At 39.8% G+C, this 22864-nt stretch overlaps 1 protein-coding gene across 7 annotated transcripts in view; it reads left to right on the top strand.

The window, feature by feature from the left end:
- The first annotated feature begins 3848 nt into the window (after positions 1 to 3848).
- tcf12 (transcription factor 12) overlaps positions 3849 to 22864 on the top strand; it is a 58621-nt gene continuing 39605 nt past the window's right edge. For 4 of the 7 annotated variants that reach the window (XM_040165263.2, XM_040165245.2, XM_040165254.2 and 1 more), the window contains exons 1-5: positions 3849 to 4056; positions 4803 to 4891; positions 5106 to 5178; positions 13345 to 13418; positions 17570 to 17672. In XM_040165263.2, coding sequence (XP_040021197.1) covers positions 4820 to 4891; positions 5106 to 5178; positions 13345 to 13418; positions 17570 to 17672 — 322 coding nt within the window. In that variant the 5' untranslated portion in view covers positions 3849 to 4056; positions 4803 to 4819. Of the gene's footprint in view, positions 4057 to 4316; positions 4532 to 4802; positions 4892 to 5105; positions 5179 to 13344; positions 13419 to 17569; positions 17673 to 22864 lie in introns of those variants that run through there. The other 3 variants (XM_078084829.1, XM_078084830.1, XM_040165229.2) reach the window with 1 other exon arrangement.

Below are 22864 nucleotides of genomic sequence, written 5' to 3'. Positions count from 1 at the left end.
TTTGTTTCGTGGACCTCATCTGATAATGAGGCTAGAAATTCATTCTCAGCAAAAGGAAAATAGAAGAATGAAGGAATCTTTTTCACGAAATCGAAAGTTTTCCGGGACAATTAACTTTTCAAACTCATTTTCCATGATTGGACAATGGGACTAAACTGTTTTTGCAGGATACATGTAAACCCTGAGTTTATATTTTAATGTATTGTTAAAAAGAGCTAGTCTAAGAAATCTATGCCTGCCATCGTTGGATGCATTCAGAACTACAGATTTACACATTGGGTTATGTTTTGTCCATGAGGTTCATATTTAGTTTGCAGTTTCTCAAAATGGTAGCCAATGGCAACCTTAGAGCCTCAAAGAACAAAAAATATTTAACCAATGTACATTTTAAATTATTCTAAAACTAAATGTTGGTCTTTTCTCTTGTTTACCAACTGAAATATGTCCAATTCCTGAAATCTTGGAAATAAATAACAAATATGCAGTATGTGTCAAAACAATTTGCTTGTTTGGATATTTTCATCAATGAAGAAGTTCAGGTAAACTTTGTGTGATGTTTGTCCAGCAGGTGGCAGTCTGGAGTTAACAACACAGGGCAGTGGTGCTGCTGTGTGACCATGTTTCAGGAAATGAGATCATTTGTTTTATATTACAAATCCTCTCCTCCTGCACGCCTTACAGATATTTGTGTAAAAGTTTACGTTTTTGGTCTAAATGAGCTGGTTAGTTACTATACTTCTAGAAATAATCTTCAAAAGGCATCTTTGTTGTTTAAAGATTTTAATGGCATTGAGTTGCATGACAAAGAAACTCCACATGGTTAAGTTGTTGGATTGCCCAAAGGCTCTCTATTTCTTCAAGTGACCCAGTCTGTATAGCTGACCAGGCTGAAGGGGAGGAAGGCCCGCGGAACCAGAATCAGGACTAAGAGGAGAAGACTGTCTACAGTACACGAAAAGCAACTCAAAATGAAAGTAGCGTTAAAAGACTTGGTTCAAGAAAATGTACTTAAAAGATAAAGATAAAGAGTGATGGGATTTTGACACAAAATATTTTGTTTTTCAGTTGTGTTTCTCTCTCTCTCTCACACACAACAACAACAAAAGTGTGTGTGTGTGTGTGTGTGTGTGTGTAAGTTCCTTTTTTTCTCAGAAACAACTCCCACAACCGACCAACCAAACTTTTAAAGGAAACAGGTTGAAATACACAACCTTTATCAACGCACTGCACCGGTCTTCACCTGTTTAACTCACATTTGTTCAAGTAAAATAAAAAGAGTTTGCACACAGAGATATTCAGACATATATATTTTTGTTAGGACGCCGTTTGATGTTCACTTTAAAAACTGTTCTTAAAAAGTAGGGGGCTTTGTAAGGCCACATTGTTTTATTTATACTTTTTTTCTTTGAAATACCCATAATGTATTTTGAGACTTTTGTCTGTGCCCAGCGATTCATAAATATGTCCTATTCACTTATGCTTATTGCAATCGTACAGCTCACAGCTTTTATTGAGTTTGAGACTCATCTTGAAACTAATGATTGAAACAAAAAAGTGTGGATGTGAGGGATTAAATAAAGCTAAAGGTGTTGGTGATCCTGGGACTGTTTTCAGCTACTTGAGGATCTGAAAACGAAGACATTTCTCTTGTATTGAAATTGAATAATCTTGTGGGGTGTTAAGATAACATGTTGTTTGCGGTTACATTTCAAAACTCATCCCCCACTGTGGCTGCTTCACAGTCCACACACTCATTTTCCATTATTAGTCATACGTTTCCGTCATGGTCTGCCTCCCCTTTCACTTCCAGCAACTGCAGTCGTATATCACTTAAACTGGAGCCAATGACAAACCAAATAGGTTCAGAATACCTACAAATAAGAACATTTGAGCAGATGTATTTAACGCTCTTACAGTTGCATTTGAAACAATGAATCTACAAGGGAGTTGTCTTACCAGACCTCTAAAAAAACTGATATTTTAATCAAACATGTTTCAAGTGTCCAATCCACAGGCATGGCCAACATGAATCTAACTAACACTGGGTTCTCTGGTCTGGTTTCTCGACAGCGCGGAGGAAAAAGTAGTCCCCACGCTGCCCTGGGATTTTAGGTTGTGTAGTTTTCGGTTTTACGGACTGGGGGGTCTTTAACAACATTTGGCGACAAAGGGAAATGTTTAGGTCATCTATGCTGCCGTATTTACGGTCTCAAATACACATTTTAGTTTGCACTTTTTAGGCACCACAACATTGCAGCATCGCTAAGTCGAGCTGTCAGATGCGGCATTAAGAAGAAGCGTGTTACTGCAGACCTGCAGAGGAAAACCATTTTAGAATAAACTGCTTCACGAGCTTTGATGACCATTTGAGTTTGTTACAAAAATACTTAATATCAAAACCGAGGTGCTTTAATCCCAATCATACGTTTGACAGCTGTGGCTTCCAGCCAAAACTCACTAGTTCAAGAGCTAGTTCGCGACGTCTGCGTCGCATCGTAGTTTCTTTTCCTCTTTGAATCGCCTCCACCTGGTGAAGCTGTAGGAGATGTTTATCCTCGTTTTCACTCGCAGGCGGTCGCTTTCCTTTCTGGCTAGCAAACCTTCTTCGGATCGTCGTGCTGGTTTCGATTTTCTCGCCTCCGGGGCGGAAGTGTGATGAATGTTTTTGTTGAAGGGGTTTGTTGCTTTCCGCCGCTGTTTAGCCATGTAGGCAGCCGCTCCTCGTTTGTGTGTTTGTTTAATAAAAGGATGCTGGTCTAAATAACAACAAGTTACACCTGGATTGTTTTCAAATACCTGCCTGATATCCGCCAACCATTTCCAGCCCTTCAGAATAAAAGCATAGTCGCTACAAACATTAACAAGTCAGCTGTGATCTCATTTCTTATTTTTTTGTTACGTCACGTAAGTACTGAATCATTATTTTGTTGCCTGTTCCATTACTCACCATGTTTGGGCCTGCAGTGAAGTATAAATCGATCCACACTATGTTGGCGCACAGTTATGAAACATTTCTTCATCTTTGGATAAAGTACCAAGTATTCTACTTAAAGACAAGGACAAACCTGGGGAATAAAGACAAACATGAGGAGTAAAGTGACACGTTCAAGAAGTAACGACCACTCTATGCAGACACCGAGGACAGGGAATGATTCTGTGCTATAAATGGTGTTTTAAATAACAAAATCCATTCTTTCAATCATGCCACTAAAGTAATAGTCCAATAAAATTGATCAGCCACTGGTTTCTGTATGACATAATGTTTAGTATATGCATATAATCATCCAGTGAAGTGGTGTACTGTTGTATTTTTATTTTGTGCATGCAAGACAAAGCAGTCAGCAATAACCTATACCGGGATTGCAGACATAAGAATAAGTAAGAAATCGTTTTTGAGTAAGATAAAGATCCTAATAATAATTAAACTGATGCAACAGTTAGTGTCAAGGCCACAACTGGACCCACAACAGTCCAAGTAACCACAATCCACGATAACCTGTGAGGCAAGAAAGCACACATATTCGGTAAGAAAAGAGTATTAGTAATGTCCATTAATGGGAAATGAACTCATTCAAAGAACTGGGCTGCATGGCTGCAGGAATGGCGTCAGAGGAGGAGGTTGACAATCTAGTTGTTGACACCCCTGCCTTTTGTGCAATGTGTGTATGTGCGCATACAAAACAACGTGGAAAAGTTCTGAATGTAATGGATGTATTTGCCTCTAAAGTGCAAATCCTGGAAGACCTGTGCAAGACCTCTAGAATCCCTCAGATACTCTTTTAATAAGCCATAGGTAGACGTGTGGTGCGCGGACTCCTGCAGCATCTCCTGCCGTGAGGGACCGTACCAGGCGGAGGGATACATAGCCAATCGTAGTGCTGAGGCTTTTGCAAACCAAAAATGTCTGCCTAAGCGAAACTCGTAACTGACATAATATAAAGGTGGATATTTTAACCACGTACTGCCGCTCAAACCCGAATTTTTGCCCTGAGGCATACTGCAAGAAAGCGCATCTTCACCAGATCACCCTAGTCGGGATTTTCATCGGAACAAAAGGTAAAATATCAGTGGGAGTTTACCTCAAGCTGTGGGACCAGTGAAAGAAGTTGGGAGTTGAGAAAAGACCATCACTGCGTTTTGTACATTCTGGAGCTGCATATTCAGACTGTCATTTGAAATACGAGTCACTTATTTTGAGCCAGTATGTAATTCACGTTTCACCTCGTTAGAGACGCAAGTATTCTGCTGTGCCATTGTCTTTAACCCGCTCGCAGGGCAATGCTAACACGTTAGCTTTTTTTCAATACAAACGAACCAGAAAGCGCAGCTAGCCTCAGCCGGCTAGCAGCGGGGACGTGACGCGTCTCGGTAAACTGGAACCATCGCCGAGTCCGCCACGCAAACCTCTGACATTATCCACGTCGCCTGAGCGTCACGTCCAGTGTTGCAGGAGTAGAAACATTGTTACCTGCAGCAGTGCGATGCAGCAGGTCTCCTCTTTCTGTTTCTAATCATTAGCAACAAACTTCAGGTGCGGGCGAAATGTTTTGCACTGTTTTATTTAATCCATCACGATGTGACCGAAGTGCGATGCCAGAGGAGATTGAACTTCTCCGCGGGGGGCAGGTTGTGTTGGGGGTGGTTGGTTTGGGGGGGTCGGGGGGCATATCTCGTGTTCGTAACGATCACCTCTCGTCGCAGACATCTTTCTGCCGCTCCGCGCTGCAGAATAGAGCAGAATCGAGCAGCGTGCCACATGATGGACAGTGTTGTCTCCACCTGATGGACTGTGTTGTCTCCAGGTCTCTAGATCTCCAGGATGAATCCTCAGCAGCGGATCGCCGCTCTCGGAACCGACAAGGAATTAAGTGACCTGCTGGATTTCAGTGCGGTAGGAGGACTTTTGACCTTACCTCTCTCTGAGCGCATTTTAAAGGTGTGATGACCGAATCAGGCAAATCAAAGCGTGACTAATTGATCAGCTCACATTCGTGACTTGATTTATTTTGTATTTTTTTCTTAGAAAAATCCCAAGCACGTAATGTGAAATTCTTCTACGCTGTTTAGACTTTGGTCTAATTGTATGTCCATATTCTTCATTCCAGATGTTCTCCCCACCTGTAAGCGGAGCAAAGAACAGGCCCACCACACTGGGAAGCAGTCAGTTCACCGCACCAGGTAGGACCCATCGAAGCTGCTGCAGTGACACCTCTGATAAGGTCCTAGTCTGGCTTTGCATGTGATGCTTTTTGCTCCTGTGTCCGCTCTGGGGGTTAAAACCCTCCACCTTGAATTAGAGTACCGGGACGATGAAGAACAAAGCACGCTCAAGTTCATGCACATTTGTGAATGTTTTGTTGATCTGAAGATCATCATACAGGGAATCATGTCTCGCTGTACTGTCAGGTGCATAGATACCTGCAGCTTTGGCTCCTTTCATCAAGGCGTCTCATAAAGAGTTCAGCTAGGCAATACATCAATATAATAATACATACTTACTTAAATGTATCATTCTGATCTCAATGTGTAAAACAAAACTAATGTTTTATACTGATTACTCTGTATTTGTCTCATGAATGTGAACATGGTAAGATAAGAATATTTATTATATCCTTCATGTAAGATTTCGTTTTGCACTAAAGTTCTTAATACAATTAGAAAATACGCACTTTTCATTTGTCAAGTATTCCTACAGGAGTATACGAAAATAGGCCAGAAAACATATATAGGTTTATATATATATATATATATATATATATATATATATATAGATTTGAAATGACTTAATATCAAGGGTAAAATATTGTGGTCATATCGCTACATCAGCTCTGAGTGAAGCAAGTGTTCAGAGAAACAATACTGTCCTTATCAGGGTTTGTTGGAGGCACATTTTTAATCAGTTTAATTAATACAGCAGAGCCGCTTGTGAGCTGTTTAATGTGTTTGTGAGACATCCTCATTGAGTTATCCTGTAGTGCTTTTTCCTTTCGAAGAAGCTAGTCTGATAATTGGCAAGTCCCTCTGATACACACACACACACACACACACACACAGATTGTATTATCGTCTTCTCTAATTACTGATCTATCTGTGAAGCATCTTGATGATGGATGGTTTGGTTGTAAAAACAAGAGTTCAGTTTCCCTGTTTCTGGCCGTTTCCCAGCTATAAAAGCTACAGGACATTAATCCGAAGCAAATCTATTGTCTTATGTGCCACGGGAGAAAATCAACAATCAAGCATTATGTTTTCTGAAAGCATGTTTGTGTGTAATCCACAAAGCCTCATTGTAGTCAGTTATCTGGGAAACTAAAGACACACACACACACACACACACACGTAGTGGAAACTAAACTGAAAGACAAAGAAACTAGAACAGAGCTGTCTCACATGAACCAGCAGTTGTGAGGATTAATTTTACCATTCCTTATCATGCAACTGGGGAGAATGTGTGTGTGTGTGTGTGTGTGTGTGTGTGTACTCTCTAGAGTACAACTAGGCCAGATCTACTATAATGTCACACCTTCCTGATGTTTAGTAGTTGTTTTTTTTAGAATGGAGGTTTCTTGTCGACCTGTTGGCAAAAAAATATCCACTTTTTAATATATTGCAGTCCAGTAGAACAACCGCTCTGTCACTGCAGCCTCAAAGATTAAAAAAACAACTCCTTTCTGAAACAACGTCAACAAAAAGGGCCAAAGTCAAGGTCTTTGCATAAAATTGTCGAGGCTTATCAAATAAGCTGGTAAGTCATTGTACATTTTTAGAATAGTAGATAATGAAACGTTTCCACAAATCCAGTCAGTTGGTGTGCAAAACACGCTGATGACACACAGTGAAACTTGATTGGTAACCACGCTGCGTTAAATGACTCCACACCAGAATGTATTCCACGTACTTTATTTAGAAAGCATTGCTGCGTGCGCTTCATGATTTGATCCAGTAAGACGTTGACATCATGTGGACAGCCGCCCTCCGGCTGCGCCTAAAAGACTCCATCAGCAGCGCGCTGCTTTCAGGTCCGGGACAGAAAAGGATCTGTGAGGAGAAATGTGTCGCAGCCAAAGAGGGTTGTGAGCTCACCGGCTTTGTTCTTCACGAGCGTAACACGCTCTTAAGTGTGGGCCTTTGTTCTCCGCCAACACTAATATATGACATATCGGAAAAAGATTGCACATGATTGGAAACATAATATTTAAGCTAAAGGTTTTATTTATACTTTTTTATATTTACAAGTTTCATTTCCTATTAAGATTATGCAAACAATTGACAGTACTTGTTACTGTTAACTTTAAACATATGGTCTGTAAAATATAAGTTAATATATAGTTCTTTCTTTCTTTCTTCCCCATAAAAGCTACGTAATGGTCTATAAAACAGAACCTTTCAGGCTGAATTATTAGGAATTTAAACTCATTGGTAAAAGCCGTAACCAAGCCAACTTTGGGTGATTTGATATTTTATCCGTATTACGATGGTTAGCACGTTGGTGGGTGGATTTTGTTATAAAGGAAACACTGATGAACACAGTTAGGCAGTTTAATGCTTCGACATGTGCGTTCTCAGCTTTTCAGCCTTTATGAATGAATATCTGAATTAAGTGGTAAATAGGATCTTCATTGTTATGGGTCCTTAATTAAGAACCTATTGAAACCCCAAATATTACAGTGTATCAAAGATGAGCTCGCATGTAAATAATTGTTTCCAAGTGGTTGGATTTCGTGGTCAATCGTGATCCAGTATTCCAATGATTTACTAGATTATAATTTCAGGAGCTTGATAACATGTTCTGACCAATATTGGCTATTGATTCTCATGCTCATCTTGTATTGTGTATTCTGGAAATCCATTCATCAGCTGCTAGTCATTTTTCTTAAAATGTAATTTATGTAAACGAGGATTGGCATGAAGTTGACGTTTAAGTTGAATTATTTAGCGGTGACACTCTTCCTAAAAAACCTCAAACTTAATTTGGTATTGCCTAACAGCTGCTGGCTCAATAACGGGAATGTTTGGTAAATGTCATTTTTCTATTTCTGCAAAAATGGAATGATGCGAAATATTACTATTATCATGTCAGAAATAATGATGTGCAAATGAAGTTCTTCCCCTCGGCCGTGTATCGTACCTTTAGTGGCTAAAGTCCCTCCGTCCTCCATCCCCGATATGCGCTCCTGTGTCTCTGATCCTCAAGGAAAGGGAAAAATCCCCACATAAGTGATTGTGAACATCAGGGAAGTGAGTGTGCAGACCAGAGTGTGGAAATTGCGGGGAATGAGGGTTTGGATTACTGCCTCTCAGCTGGGCATCGCCTTATAATTGAGGCGACCGACTAGACCCTTCAAAAGTGTGCCAGCAAGAGATGGACTGGAAAACCAGAGATTCATCATTTCGCCCTTCCAGCTGTGTTGATGGGGCATATTTGATGAGGCCATTGACTGATACGCCGTAGCGGACGGCTGCTGTTGAATCGGTCATTTTCATTTAGTGGCACGCAGGGGAACGTCGGTTGGCAGTGACGAGCAGCTAGTGTGTTGTTTTGTCACTCCGTCGAATGCCAAAAATGAAAAGCTTTCTGGGGAAAACCAAAGGTCAGAAGTGCTTGGGAAGCTGGTTAGAAATTGTTAACTAGATTTTTTTTATGTAGAGAGGATTTCAGACCATAAAAAAGGCACACTACACAGTTACAGTGACTCTTATTTTCTATTATTGAAATACCTTTTTTTGTCTTTATCTGTTTTTTTGGGGGGGTGTTTCTTATATCCTGAATCAGGATCAGGAATCAGGAAACATTTATTACCATAATATGCCAAACATACAAGGAATTTGTCTTGGCGGTTGGTGCGCGACAGTAGACAATGTGACAATAGACAAGACAGCAGTGCACAAGTAATAAAATTAAGTAAAATTAATGAATTGAACCCCAGTTTCCTTTTGACGTGCAGATGACAGATGTCAACAAAACCAGTGGGCTTCCTCTGTCTGCTTCTGTTGCAGAACATTTCACTGAAAGACAACTTAGTGGACTCTATACGCTTTAATGGAGGACTGAGACATCAACGCTGTGTGTCCTGTAGAATAAAAATAGCTTGCTGGGGTCATTGCTTATTTTCTTACCATAAGAGATGCTTTAAGTTCATTTATACAGGATACCGAATGAGGTCAAAGGGTCTCGAAAGTCAGGAAGGCAGGAGTTTATTTTGGATTTGTTTGCATTAACGTGGACGGTTCAACAGGCGACTGTGTTGTGCGCTGTGTTGTGCGCTGAGGTGGCCAGAAGGCAGGTCTTACACTAATTACATCACCTTAGTCGTTACAAACACGTTTTCATAGTCCCATCCAACAAATACCCTCCATCAGTTCATTTGCACCAGATTATTGTTTATTTATTCTGTGTGGTGGGAAAGTTGTTCTGCGAATTAGGTCAACTAGTTTTTAAATGTCTGACATTTCTCATTTCTCATTTTATTCAAGATGCCGTCCGGACCAGAAGCTTTTCTTTCTTTCATTTTTCAGCCGTATAGTTTTACTGCTGGCTGTTTTTGAGTGATGGGAAGTGTGAGATCTCAGAAGTGTTTATCTGTGATTCTGAATGTATTTAACTGTTTTATAGTTCATGGGAAGCATGTCAAGTTTTTGTTCTATTTAACTGTTTGTCCCGAGAGATTGTTTGGCCAGTTTATTGTAAATATGTATATTTAAAAGGATTGATATTTTTGGGGGGGCTTTTGACTTTATGATTTGTTTTATTATGATTTTATGTATCATCCCAAAACAATTTGGTTTCATCTGTAATTTCTGTCTGTGTCTCCTGAAGATAAAACATACCATTCAAATGACATATGAATAAAACCAAATATGTGTTCTTAGGTATTTCTCTGGCAAATCATAAACAAATGAGATGCTCCTGTCAAAAAAAATATGTTTGTATTAATTGACAAAGACACTGGTAAGTTGATTATTTGATACACAATGATGTGATTAATCCAAAATCAGAAACATTTATTAGCCTTGTATGCCGAACATACGAGGAAATTGTCATGGTGGGTGATGCATAAATGGAACAAGGGATAATACTGTGCAATTGAATTCACAATAAAAATATGAAAGGATATAAAATAAAAAAGATATGTGCAAAAAAGAAAAGGGCTGCTTTCACACTTTGTAGTTTGGGTCATTAAGTCTGGACCAAAGAGGGAAAAAATGCGCACTGTTGCACTTAAGTTCACGTCTCCTCTGCAAATTCGGGCGCAGACTGACACGTAACTCGGTGTTATCTTATTTTGCCATATACTAGTAAGCTTTGCAGTGCTCAGCCATGTTGCATGAATCAGTCTTTCTGTTTGAAGACGTTTTGCTGAATTGGGCAGAGAACCGTTTTTTATGAAAGAGCCAGCAGCGACGGTGAGAATGGAAAAGTCATAAATGCAAAGCTTTGAGCCGACTCCTGTCACTCAAACCAATTCATTAGGTCCCGTTTTATTCATCTTAACCTTTTGAAATCTACCACACAAGTTGCCAGATATATTTCTTCTCTCCGTCACATGACAATACTCCGCATAGCAGTGTGATGTCTCTCCTGCATAGTAAATCATGTCTGTGCACATGTTAAACTGGTTTAAATTGTGGCACAACAAGTAAACAAGTGTTAATAAATGAATGAGATTAAAAGTAGTGTGCTGAATTCTGACATTCCAGCAGTAGAATAACTTTGGGTAATGTATGCTAGACGATCAAGGTACTTTCAGGTATACAAAATGTACCCAGTGTGGTGGAGCATATGGCTGATAACATGTTTTCTCTGTTTTAACATGCATGCACTCTGCACGTCCAGTTGTAAGTTTTGCCACAAACCTGGTGGCATGAAAGGAGAAGTTGTGTTGGTAGTTGGCCGGGCCCCGTTGAGAAAAAGTCCCTCAGGTGTCTCGCTCGTTGTTACACTCAGTAGTTCACCAGAAATGTGTGTATGCAAACATGCACATACCAACCGTATCCTTCAGGGGTACAGTTCTTTCCTCAAATTCTCTTATTTCTTATATCAAAAGCACCCATCAGGTGTTCATTTAAAAAAAAAAGTAGCATAATGTTTCTAATATTTATTCATTAATATGTGATTTCAACTCACCATCAAGTTAGATTTCAACATAATGTTGTTCAACATAAACTATGTGTGTGTGTGTGTGTGTGTGTGTATATATATATATATATATATATAGTGATTATAGCTTTGAGGATCATGTGTGAGAAAGGAATAGATTAAATGTTTCCTCTTTCTGAACATCTGTAGCACACGCTACTTAGCAGCAGAGCAGCAGTGGTTCTCCTGATTCATGAGAACAAAATTACAGACTTTCGTGTTTGTGTTTCTCCCTTTGGCCTCTTGTGAGTGATCTTATTGTGCTGCCTGTCTGCGCTCGCGGAGAAGAGAGGGGACCCTTGAGCTGTGGTGGGAGATGGTAATCAGACGAGATGACAGCCGGTGGCCCAGAGAGCAAAGTCGGACCATTGTTACATTCAGCGTGTAAAAAGACCTCAGTTGGGCAACAATATGTCACATTGCTGTTGTCACAGCCCCAATATTTAGACCCGTGTGCTCTTAGTAAAACAAGTACAAGTTTTATTATTTTCCGTTCAGAATGCCTTTGAAGGAGGAAATGACTGCTGTGTTTGTTATCAGTAACTCGGCTCACTAGAGTGTGGTTTCTGGTTCCAGAAATGTTACAGGCTCTATGGTTAAGTATATATTTAGATTTCTGAGTAAGAATTGATTGGCATCTTGACAGTTGAACTGTCACCCACATTACATTAATCACATCTCAGACTGGGTGTTGGGATCAGGCCTCTGGTGTTGAGGTGCTCGCATTGGAAGCTCCGGTTAAGCTGCATTGAACCTGGTGAAGAGGAATCGATCGCTATCGTCTCTGTTAAGCTGCGCTGTACTTTCGACTTGAGTCAGACAACAGGTCCACGTGTTTTTATCTGTAATCACGGGCGTTTTTCTGTGCAGATTCTACTTCTGCTTTTAGATCATTTTTTGTGTTTTTTTCCCAGTTGGGTTCCTTGGATTGTGTCCCCAAAATGAAGCCAGTTTAGTGCATATGATTTTGAGATATATATATTTTACTTGATATTAAAAACGTTTGTTGTTTGCTGCATTATTATATTTCAGAGCATACGCAATATCTTCAAATCTGATATAGTTTTTATTTGAATTTAAAAATGAACATGAACGGGGCGTTTCAGTGAGGCAGATGGAACAGTGACAATCAATAACTAGTAATACTGGAATATTGCAATATTGCAACAACAATTGAAGCATCAAATATCTTTACTGACTATACCTCATGAATCAGATTCCAAAGAACAGATGTTATATTTTTCAATATATGCCAGATGTTCTTTGCTGTTGGCTGGAGCTAATCATTTTATTTGTTTATATCTGTTTGACTTTTGAGGCACAGATTTTCTTTCATTTAGAAATATTTTTATCAAGTTTTTGTGCTCAGCCGTCTGGCAGTACGCTGGCATGCATCAATGCCAAATCATGCATTTGTAACTTCGTTTTTGGTACATCGAAGCACATTAAACAGAACCCATTGTTTGTCATGATTTATGTGAAGCAAACTTAATCACACAATGGAAAAAATGTAACTATTGAAGAAACATTTATAAACTAGACAAAACATACTGAGGTTGTAAAATCCCACCCTTAAGATCATATGTATATAAGATGTTGTATTTAAGTGAGATGTTCATCAAACTCTAGATAAACTCTAGGTAAAATAAGCCTGATTTGGTTTGTTTGCCAAGTAATGATTATTTTCATGGACGTCTTTATCAATTAATCTGACAAAAATGTCCTTTATTAATCCATTTGTTTTTAATGTCACAAAATACACATTTGTTTTTGCCCAACCAACAATCCCATCTAATCTTCAATCATATAAAATGCATGTTAGGTATATTTGCTTCACAAGCTCCTACAGACTCCTCAATTACCAATATAATTGCAAAGTAATTTAAAATCAATTAATAACCAAATGATTTCACTAATTTAAAAACGGTTTGTATTGTTAAAAGGGTCTTTTCTGGCTCCTCATCGTTAAGCTGTCTTTGTATCTACCGTAGGATTGTCTATAAACATATGGAACTCAAATCACAGGGACACCGTACAAACATTATTTAATGTATTCATGTATTTAATGACTAGCATTGTAAATGACACGGTGACGCAGAGTTCTCTACTACGGAGACCAAAGCGGAGAATGTAGATAAACTGCATGTTCATTGCGCTGTGTGAGTAACCTTTACTTGCCGTCTGCGTCGTGCATCTCTCCCTGACAGGTATGGACGAGCGGACCAACCAAGCGTCTTGGGCCCCAGGTGGCGAGTCCAGTCCCTCCTATGAGTCTCCCCGGGTAAGATGACCCCCACCTTAACGCCTCTGAATGGCTTCTGCTTCACAGCACATCGTTTAACACTCATTACATCAAACCGTTACATTCACAATGTTTTAGTCTCACCGTAGACTGCCAGTCATGTTGTTTGACCTCCACTGGACACATTTATCTGAGACATAAAGGACATGTTAACGTTGTCATGCCGGGTGAATTCGATTTTTGTTATTGTTAGTCAAAACATGTGACACCCTTACTGATCTGATATTATTGTGGGATCCAGCTTCCTATTAGTCTTGGAGGTCTGTTAAAATATTTCATTCAGGGAATAACCTTGTTAAAAAATAATAAGCTGTTTGTGCTTTTGAAAAATGTTGGTCAAACAAGCCAACTGCAGGAGATACGTGGTTTCAAGCAGGTTTAAATGGGATTCACTGACCTCCGTATCAGATCTTTGCTCCTCCACCGTAGTTGTAAATGCCACCAGTAGTAAACCGTCGCCAACTAAAACACCGGATGGCTGAAAGGTCTTTACCTACTTTACTCAAAAGAAAGAAAAAGAGAATTTTAAGTGTTAAATACATTGACTACAGTTCGTATGATGCAATTTGCAGTGTTGCCATTCACTTAAAGAATTCTAAATTGTATTTAATAGTGACAAAGTAGAATACAATTATTGCACACAAAAAAGTGCAATACATGTGTAATGCATTGGTGTAATAATAATAATGTCGATTAAAAGTGATGAAGAAACTGTGCATATTAAATCTCTGTTGTTCTTTCAAAGTGAGAAAATCTCACTGTGTGAGCAAGTGTGAACAGCTCTCTCCCTGTTTGTTTGTCCCTCACACATTGGTCGTTCCAGATGCCCTGTATGAATTTCATTTAATGTCAATCTCCTGTCACTTTCGATTAGATTTCGGTTAAATGTCAGAGCCACTCGTACCGCGTTACCTTGTTTATTTCTCGGTGCCCTTCCCGAATGAACATCTACAGGCTATGGTAACAAAGGCAGCTTGATTTGAGTTATAAGACAGAGACGCTTCAGATATGTGTGCTCCAGGTGCATATGAATGAGTGTTTCTGACATCAGCCAGCAGACAGCTGTTTGCACCACCATAAGGGATGCACTTAAACAAGCACATGCCACACTCTCCACACTCACACACACACACTCACACGTTATATTGATATAGACTTGATTTATATAGCCTGTACAATGTTACATACTGAGTGTTCTGCAATTAGGAAGCTCCATTTCTCATGAACCTCGGGAAGCAGTTTTAACTATTTCAGCTATTTCAATGAAAGATGCATTTTTATGAAACGGATACAACAGTGCTCTTCCAGATTTACACCCATTTTAGATTTTAAATCACAATCATTAATTGCCATTTCAGATACATTTTAATGAACTACACTTAAACTTGAGAAAGTTCTATGAAATTGTGCTGTGAATGCTGAATTTTGAACGGAAAACTGGCGGTGAATTGAAGACTTCAAAAGTTGAACAATGCCTGGAATATAAGATCTGTAATATTTTAAGGTTTGTTGAAAAACTGATGCTAATCTGAACGGCTGGGTAGATGAATAAGAAGCTCATAACGTTTGAAAGATGTTGAATAATGTGTTTAAATAGAGGGTCAAGCTGAAAGGGTAAATTTGAAAAGAAAATGCCTGTAAAAGTTTGACTATCGATGACCTGTATTTGTGTGTGTGTGTGTGTGTGTTTGTGAGAGTTTGTGTGTGTTTGTCAAACAGCACTAATTATCTCAACTCCATCAGCTGCAATTAATCGTTGCCATGGTGATTGTAACAGCTAAGTGACGCCTGGGTCATATCCCCGGCACACCTGTCACATGAGTGCTCATAGTATGTAAGTCTGTTTGCTTGCGTAGCTGCATCGTTTTGAAGCTTACATTATGTGTGAAGAGTAAACATTTCAGGAATGAGAGCCACGTCCCTTTTTTGAAACATTCCATCCCACACCAACAGACTTAAACTAGGATTGTTTTTATGAAGCTTCAAGGATCTTAACATTTTAAAAGATTCAATACAACCCCAAATTTTGTGGTTTCTCCGCTGACTGAATTGATGAGGATGAGAGTGACTGGATTAGTTGAGAATGTATGAAGTTCTGAACATTGGATCCATTCTTTTGTATGTGGAAAGTGAATTGCACTCAGTGATAATAGAAATAAGTTTAAAATGTTTTTAGGATTGACTGGTTTCCTTCTACTACTCTCTTAAATGAGAATCAAGTGATTGATTAAAGTAACGAGAGCTACTGTATTTCACAAAATGAGCTCCGTTCGCAGTCTGTCCAAGGCTCCCGGAAGAAAATCACAGCTTCATCTCTCAGTCCGTTACGGAGGGAATTCACTCCTGTCCCTGAGCTTGTTTGAGCTGGTGAGCTACGAGTGTGTGATCAGTCAACCGTGAACAGTCCCGAGCGCCGCCGCGCTGACCTTGGCTCCCGGCCAGCCGCCGTACCCCGGGCAGCTGTGGGCTGGCGGTCTGACAGTTGAGGCCTTGCCTAACCCTCCCCCCCCTTCCCCAGTGCCCTGCCCCGACTCGAAGCCAGACCCCACGCGCATCCATCACGACCATATCATCGCTTCCTGAGCCGCCACGTGCAGCCACATGCTCACCCGGGACGCACAGTGCCAAAGAGAGGACTTTTTCAGATGCTGTGATTGGGGGGAAAAAGGCCCCGCATGCTGCCACAGTGATTTGACAGTTATTCAGCCAGTAGTGGCGGCATCAGCCCGTGGCAGCGATGACAGCGAGTGTTAGTGTCTCACAGAGATGTAGGCCACTAGTTTTTGGGAATGATTAGGGGTCTGTGAATGATGATCCAACAGTCCCAAATGTTTGCATTGACACACACACACATACAGACACAAGGCTTCTGACCATGGTGGTAATAACAACAACAACAACAACAAAGCGCTTTCTAATATTTATTCAGTGCAGTTTTTGTTAATCATGGGAGAGAACCAGCCGATTCCCTTGTTCCCTTAAGCTAAGCTAAGCTGACTGGATGCCGTCTGAAGCCTAATCATTAATGGAAAAATATAACGGGGTTTCAATATTCTCATCTAGTTGACTGTCAGAAAGTGTATTTTCCTAAAATGTTGAACTGTTCCTTTAAGTCTGTGATTTAAAGCATTTTCCTAGTTGAGCTGCAGGACAGAGGAGATGTTTTCTGCCTGCTTGCGTTAGCTGTGTTAGTCGGTGTGTGTTAGTTCGCTGCAGCCTCTCTCACAGGGCTGTTGTTGTTATTTGTTGTCTGTTCCTGGTGTGATTCACAGTGTGTGCGACCTGGCAGGAGCACAATAGAGAATCTCTGAGGATTCCCTCGACACAGCACAACACTCCAGTGCCTTTGGAATTACTCCATCATCATCCACTCACAAAAAAAGATTGGATAATAAGATTTCTTTTTTTTTTATTATTATATATTGAATGCAAAGGGGGCGATGTGGTGAAAATGGCTCTATGGAAATGCAAGGCCACTGCGACTCGATCCCACTGCTGGGAGTTAATGTAGTTTGGGGAAATGTATTTGACTGAAGCACACAAGTATTTTCACAGGGTTTGGGATTAGCACTGTACCAGAGTGTCCTTTATTACATAGCACCCCGAGCTTCAAAAACCATACTGCGACCCATATTTAGACCTAAGCCCCCGGAGCTGATAACTGTCATGAAAAGACTCATGTTTTTTTCAAGCTGCAGGTACCTGGGAATGATATGCGATTGCGATCGGTTTCTTTCTCCTTGTAAGTTCTCTATGTAACAACACATTCAGATCTCACCTGTGAGGTGATATATATGAACCTGTTATTGTGGAGATAAAATAGTAGAATCAAGTAGACAACTAAAAGTTATAATAGAAACAGATATAATAGAAACTCACTGAATATTTGTATCTACATGATGGGGTCATAAACATATATGTGAACCAACAATGCAAATTTAAGAGATTTAAAGATCTGTTCTCATCTCCTGGCTTTTCACTATTTAACAAAAATGTCACTATTTAAGCAAAAAAGTCTATTAGAATAAATAATCAGTCGTGCTGTCCTCTTTCTCATTAGTGGAATGCCATCTCACTCAATTAGCAAAGTAGTCCAATAATGTGCTTGATATTCTGATCTCTTCCCCCAGGGTTTGACTGACAGCCCTCATTACGGCGATCATTTGAGTGACAGTCGATTACTGTCCCACGAAGGATTGCCCCCAACACCTTTCATGAACTCAAACATTGTGGGTAAGTAAGTGATTCTCTTCAAATCACCCCTCACATGCCCTTTGGTAGTGGAAAGACTTCCTGTTTGAAAATGGCCTGATTGAGGTTAAGACACATGGAGCATCTGGAGGTAGCGGGACAGAAAGGCTTGCCAGGCTGCAGGGCTTTTCTTCCTCCATCCCCTGCTGTCTTTATTTCCTCCCTTAATCCCCCTCCCCTCTCTCCGTATCCCCATCTTCCTCCTCCCCCTGCGATGACCCTCCCCCAGGCTAGAGATCACGCCATCAGTACAGCTTTCTGTCATAAGAAGCCGTCTCCTAGACATCAAAACGCCCCCGGCAGCGTGGCAGTGACTTTAGGGTATAAGGTTAAGCAGACTCTTCTCACACAAACATCTAATGTTTAGAATTTATTATAGATTATTTAGAGTTGAATATGTCTGTTCTCAATATTTGCTTTAATGAACCACCTTTTGGTTTCCTAAATGAGAAGAACACTTCATATTTCATTTACCAAGCAGCAGTCATTCGTATTTTCTGTAGTGTTTCATCGGATTTACTAATAAACCATCCATCAAGTTCCATACATGTTATTAGTTATCTGTGTAATTTAACAGTATTAATTATATAAAAGTGAAAATACTTTTCTATATCATGTTGATAATGATGATTATGATAAATGATAAAGATTCTGGAGTTGTCAGTGGTTAAGCTAGCTCTGTCTTTTCAGTGTACAATGTTTGGTCAAGTTAAATTATTCACTTTTAGTTGTAGACTTCACCATTAAAGCAATCTATTTTACCCTCTACTCTAGTTTTTACACATGCTCAATTAGAACACATGTTGTTACAGCAGACTTATGTTGGCGCAGGTGTGGCTGCTGCTAATTTATTGACTTAAGTACAATAAATACACAAAAATGCCTATTCATTTATTTATTTTCCTTTTTTAACACACATACATGTTTTTATTTTCATTTAATCTTAACTTCTATTTTAGTAACAACAACAAAAACATATGGTACTCTTATTTTTTTACTAGGTTCTCCTATAATAACAATTAAAAACGCTCAGTTATGCAGCTCCTTGGCCTGGCAACATTGCGATATGTAACCACTTGACAGTTTTATAGCGAACTGCATCTCAGGTCGTTATGCGATGACTCTGGAGACTGGTTTCCAGGAAAAGCCATTAGTTTGCGAATGCTAGCTGCAGATTTCAAACCAAATGTTATAGTTCCAGTAATTGATCACATGGCTGTTTAAGACACAAACATTACCCCTCGAATCTCCTCCCTCTTCAACTGCGTCTGTAATTATACTGCAATATGTGGATGGGATCTGTTGCAAAGATAAGTCATCCGTTGCAAGAATATGGAATTCAAGATGAGTTCAGTTTTATTTTTCCACAGTAATATCTTACATAGATTTATGGAGTTTGCTGCAATCCTCATAAAGTAATAAAATCCTGTCATGCTATTCCTCATTCTTAAAGCAACCACACCACAGTTATATTTATTTTGCGGTTGTGTTGGCAATGGTTGAAATTCTGATCATGTGTGCATAACGTGGCAACTTGCCCTCGACTGGCTCAAGCAAACCCACGACCACAGTGATAGAGACTGAGATAGATCTGCCCCGGTCTGTAAGATATTTCAAAATATATTTGATAATAATTGTATTTTCATGAATCCTCACAAATTTGAACGAGAACCGATCATAACACAGTGTCATTATATCATAATGTCCGTTGTTTTAAACACAATCCTGGCAACAAAGTATAGAAAATTGTTGTCATGACAACACTCCTTTTTGTGTCAGGGCCGTCAGGACCTCTTCATGCTTCCTGTCACCTATTGAATGTCCATTGTTTCTTATGGGAGAAGCCCAATTCACTAACCAATGACACACGTTTCAGGTTTACACGGTTTTGTTTATCAAAACTAAATGTAAACGGTGATTAAAAAAAAAAAAATACACTGCTCATTGAATAAGTGGCTTTAAGATAACATTTGATTTTATTGAAAGATGTTTTTTATTAACCTTTGGAACAGCACAAACATGCCGTCAGGAGGAGCTAGCTCTCGGCTCCGAGGATTTGAAGCGGTTACATAGTCAAAGCACCGGGTAAAAGATGCCTGACAAAAGGGGCTCACAAGATAGAGAAGCTTTGAAGCTGCATGAGGTTTCTGGTGAACGCCGGCAAACCACCGATCGCTTGAGGATGAAACCGTTCTCCCGACTACCATGTGAGTACGGATCAGCCGGTCTGGCCCACACGTGCGTCTCAGCCACACCCCCTCGGGCCACAATCCTCTTACGAGCTGCACGTCATCCCCCGCATGTTGACGGACAGGTGGCAGCCGCATTGTTCCCGCTGATTATGGGGCACTCTGAAGCATATTTTCAGTCTCGGCTGTGTGCGTTCCTCAGGCTCAACGGCTCATTAGGGCCACACGGTATGAGGAAAATATGCAACAATGGACACTCTACTTGCGCAAAGACAGAAGTAGTAACTTTTTTAAGCGCTGACCTGTTCGGACATAATCCCAGTCTTTTGCGTAATGTTTATTGCACAAGTTGACGTTGTGATGCCAATGAAACAAGATCTCACACACGCACTAATGCATATGCAAATGTGGGCAGTGCCGAGTAGGGTCAACTGCAGTATAAACAAGTTTATTAAGTTAAACTCCATGTGATGCAAATTTGCAATATTTGTACATTTGCTTGGCCACCGGAAGCAAATTGTTTCATTCATGATATTTATATTATAGTTTGATTTTGTAGGAAAGTAGTTTCACTGAAGTATTTCTACATAACTGGCTGGTAATATAAATTCTCATTATAAGATCCGATACTTACTTGAAATCCTGATTGGGTCAGACTGTTAGACAATCATCCAACTCTTCTAGGATTACACATTTATCAAATTCATACAGTTGTTTGTTCTGTCCAATTGTTCCACGTTACTGAGCAGCTGATGGCTTCAATGGATTTAATTCACTCTGTAGGTGGTACTGCTTGACTTAAGGTCTTGTGCAGGTCTTGTAGGGTTGTTTCTCATTTAGTGGTCCTAATTGTGCAGCCACAGGGATAACCAACAGCTCACAGCCCTGGCGAGGAATGAATACATCTAATTACCCGCTAAGACGCTTTCTTTTGGTGTGAGCTCGATGAGCAGAAGCCGGTGGGGGAGGTTGATTTCAAGCAATCTGGGCAATTAACACAGGCGCTAAGCTGAAAGAGCAGCACTCTGCACTTGTACTGCTCGCTGTATTATGACGTATGCGTGTGTGTTTTCTGTATTTTTGTCATTGTTTATTGAATGGACTGATATCGTTTCATCCCAAGTCTAGAATGCCTTTTGATTCTCAGGCCTACCGTCACATGATGCTTTAAAGTCGCTGCTTAAATTGGCAAGAGAGGATTGATAGAGCTTTTCGCTGCTGTCAGTCACAGCCCTTTTGTTGTAATAAGTAGGGAACAGTGTTATTGGTAGATCAGAATACCTATGATTTCCATTTTATTTATATTATTTTAGGCAGAAATAACTGCCATTGTTTTAATTCATACATGTTTCAAGCACCCCTTTCTTTCACTTTAAGTCCAAAACAGAGATTTTGTTGTTTACTTTATGGGTTAATGGCCTCGCAAAAAAAGCAAGGATCATTAAAGAATTCAGGCTTTTAAATCTGATATTGTGAAGTTGCAGGAAAAGAAATTGTCCACATAAAGTCTAGGAATTATAGATAAAGCCTCTTATCTATAACATGCCATTGTTTATTGTTATTATAAATGACTCCATAGGCCTTTGTAACTTTCCAAAAAAGCTTTTTATTTAATTAAATAAATCTAAACATATGGTTTGTGATGAATAGTATTTTCCAGCCATGCACCTGAGGGCATGATATCAAAACTGCTGAGTCGTATTTCCATCCTCACGTTTCTCCTGTGTGCTTCAGACATATTACTCATACAGCTTTAGCCCCGTCCGATAACTAATCAGCTTAACGCTCTCACCAACACACACAGGCAGCCGCTTGCATCCTGCGTCCAGTCCGGCGGCATTCACATGTGGCCTGTGTTTTTGTCTCACCCCCCCCGCTGTAGATCACATTTCACTGGGTGTTGCCATAGCCGACTGTAAAATTCTACCGACTTCAATGACTCCACATGTTAGTCATACAGAACATTAAAAGTCCCAATGGATGCTTTCTGTTATTCGTATATTTAACTTCTTTAATGCTGTAGTCTAAACGATCAGTGAGGTTGAGTTTCTGTTGCCATGAAGATGATTATACATTCAAAATATATCAAAAAATGTTTAGACAGCTCAGTGCGGATGTTGCGGTTATGATATATTAAAGACAAGCCCTTTTTTATATATTATAATCCTTTTCAGACTTCATCCTACCTCATGGGGGCCTCATTGGAACATTTTGTTAAAATTAAAATACGTTTAAGCTGTACATATTTCAAACATTTGACCTAGTGCTCAAACAATATGTATTTGTCTAAAAATATTAGTTTAATTAGAAGAACCAGAGAGTTGTCGTTTGTGACCAAATAAAGGATCCACAACCGGTATGACGGTTGTATTATTCCACTGGTCCTTTTAGCCAGACTAGCCCTGTGTAGCATCCGAGCTCTCTGATTGGCCGGGCGTCGCCGAGGTCCCGGTAACCTGATCTGTTCTGCTACTCTACCAGGACGCACGCGTGGGATATCCTGAGGTCGATGCCTTGCCTTAAACAATAGTTTAGGATCTAATGCGATTGGCAAGTCGTCGTTTAGCAGGACCCGTTGCTTTGTATATTTAGTCTCCAAAATCAGTTTAATCTTTTAACTTGATTGTTTAACATTTGTTTTTTTCTTCTTTCACGGTTGTGTTTTACTCTGAGTCTGCTCCCAACAAACACTCTAGTAATAATATAATGGTCTTGCAAGTACCTGCTATCCATAATATTTACCTGGATTGATATCACGGACGTCATATCATATGCTGTGGGTTTGTCGGTAGTTTAAAACCATAATGCATGCATCTGAAGGGAGCGTAATAATACCCTGCTGGAAACTAAAATTTGCATCATATTAGCATTCCGTAAGCATTTCATTGTGCTGTTGATTCCTCTCCTCGTTTGCAAACTGTATGAAATAATATCTTCTGTTTTGTTTCTTTAAAAACCTTGGCTGTTTCTTGTGAAGGAAGCGGC

The sequence above is a fragment of the Gasterosteus aculeatus genome, chromosome 12 (genome assembly GCF_964276395.1).
Source record: "Gasterosteus aculeatus chromosome 12, fGasAcu3.hap1.1, whole genome shotgun sequence".
Classification (NCBI taxonomy): Eukaryota; Metazoa; Chordata; class Actinopteri; order Perciformes; family Gasterosteidae; genus Gasterosteus; species Gasterosteus aculeatus.
The sequence above is the reverse complement of the archived record's forward strand: the minus strand, read 5'-3'. Positions and strand labels throughout refer to the sequence as shown.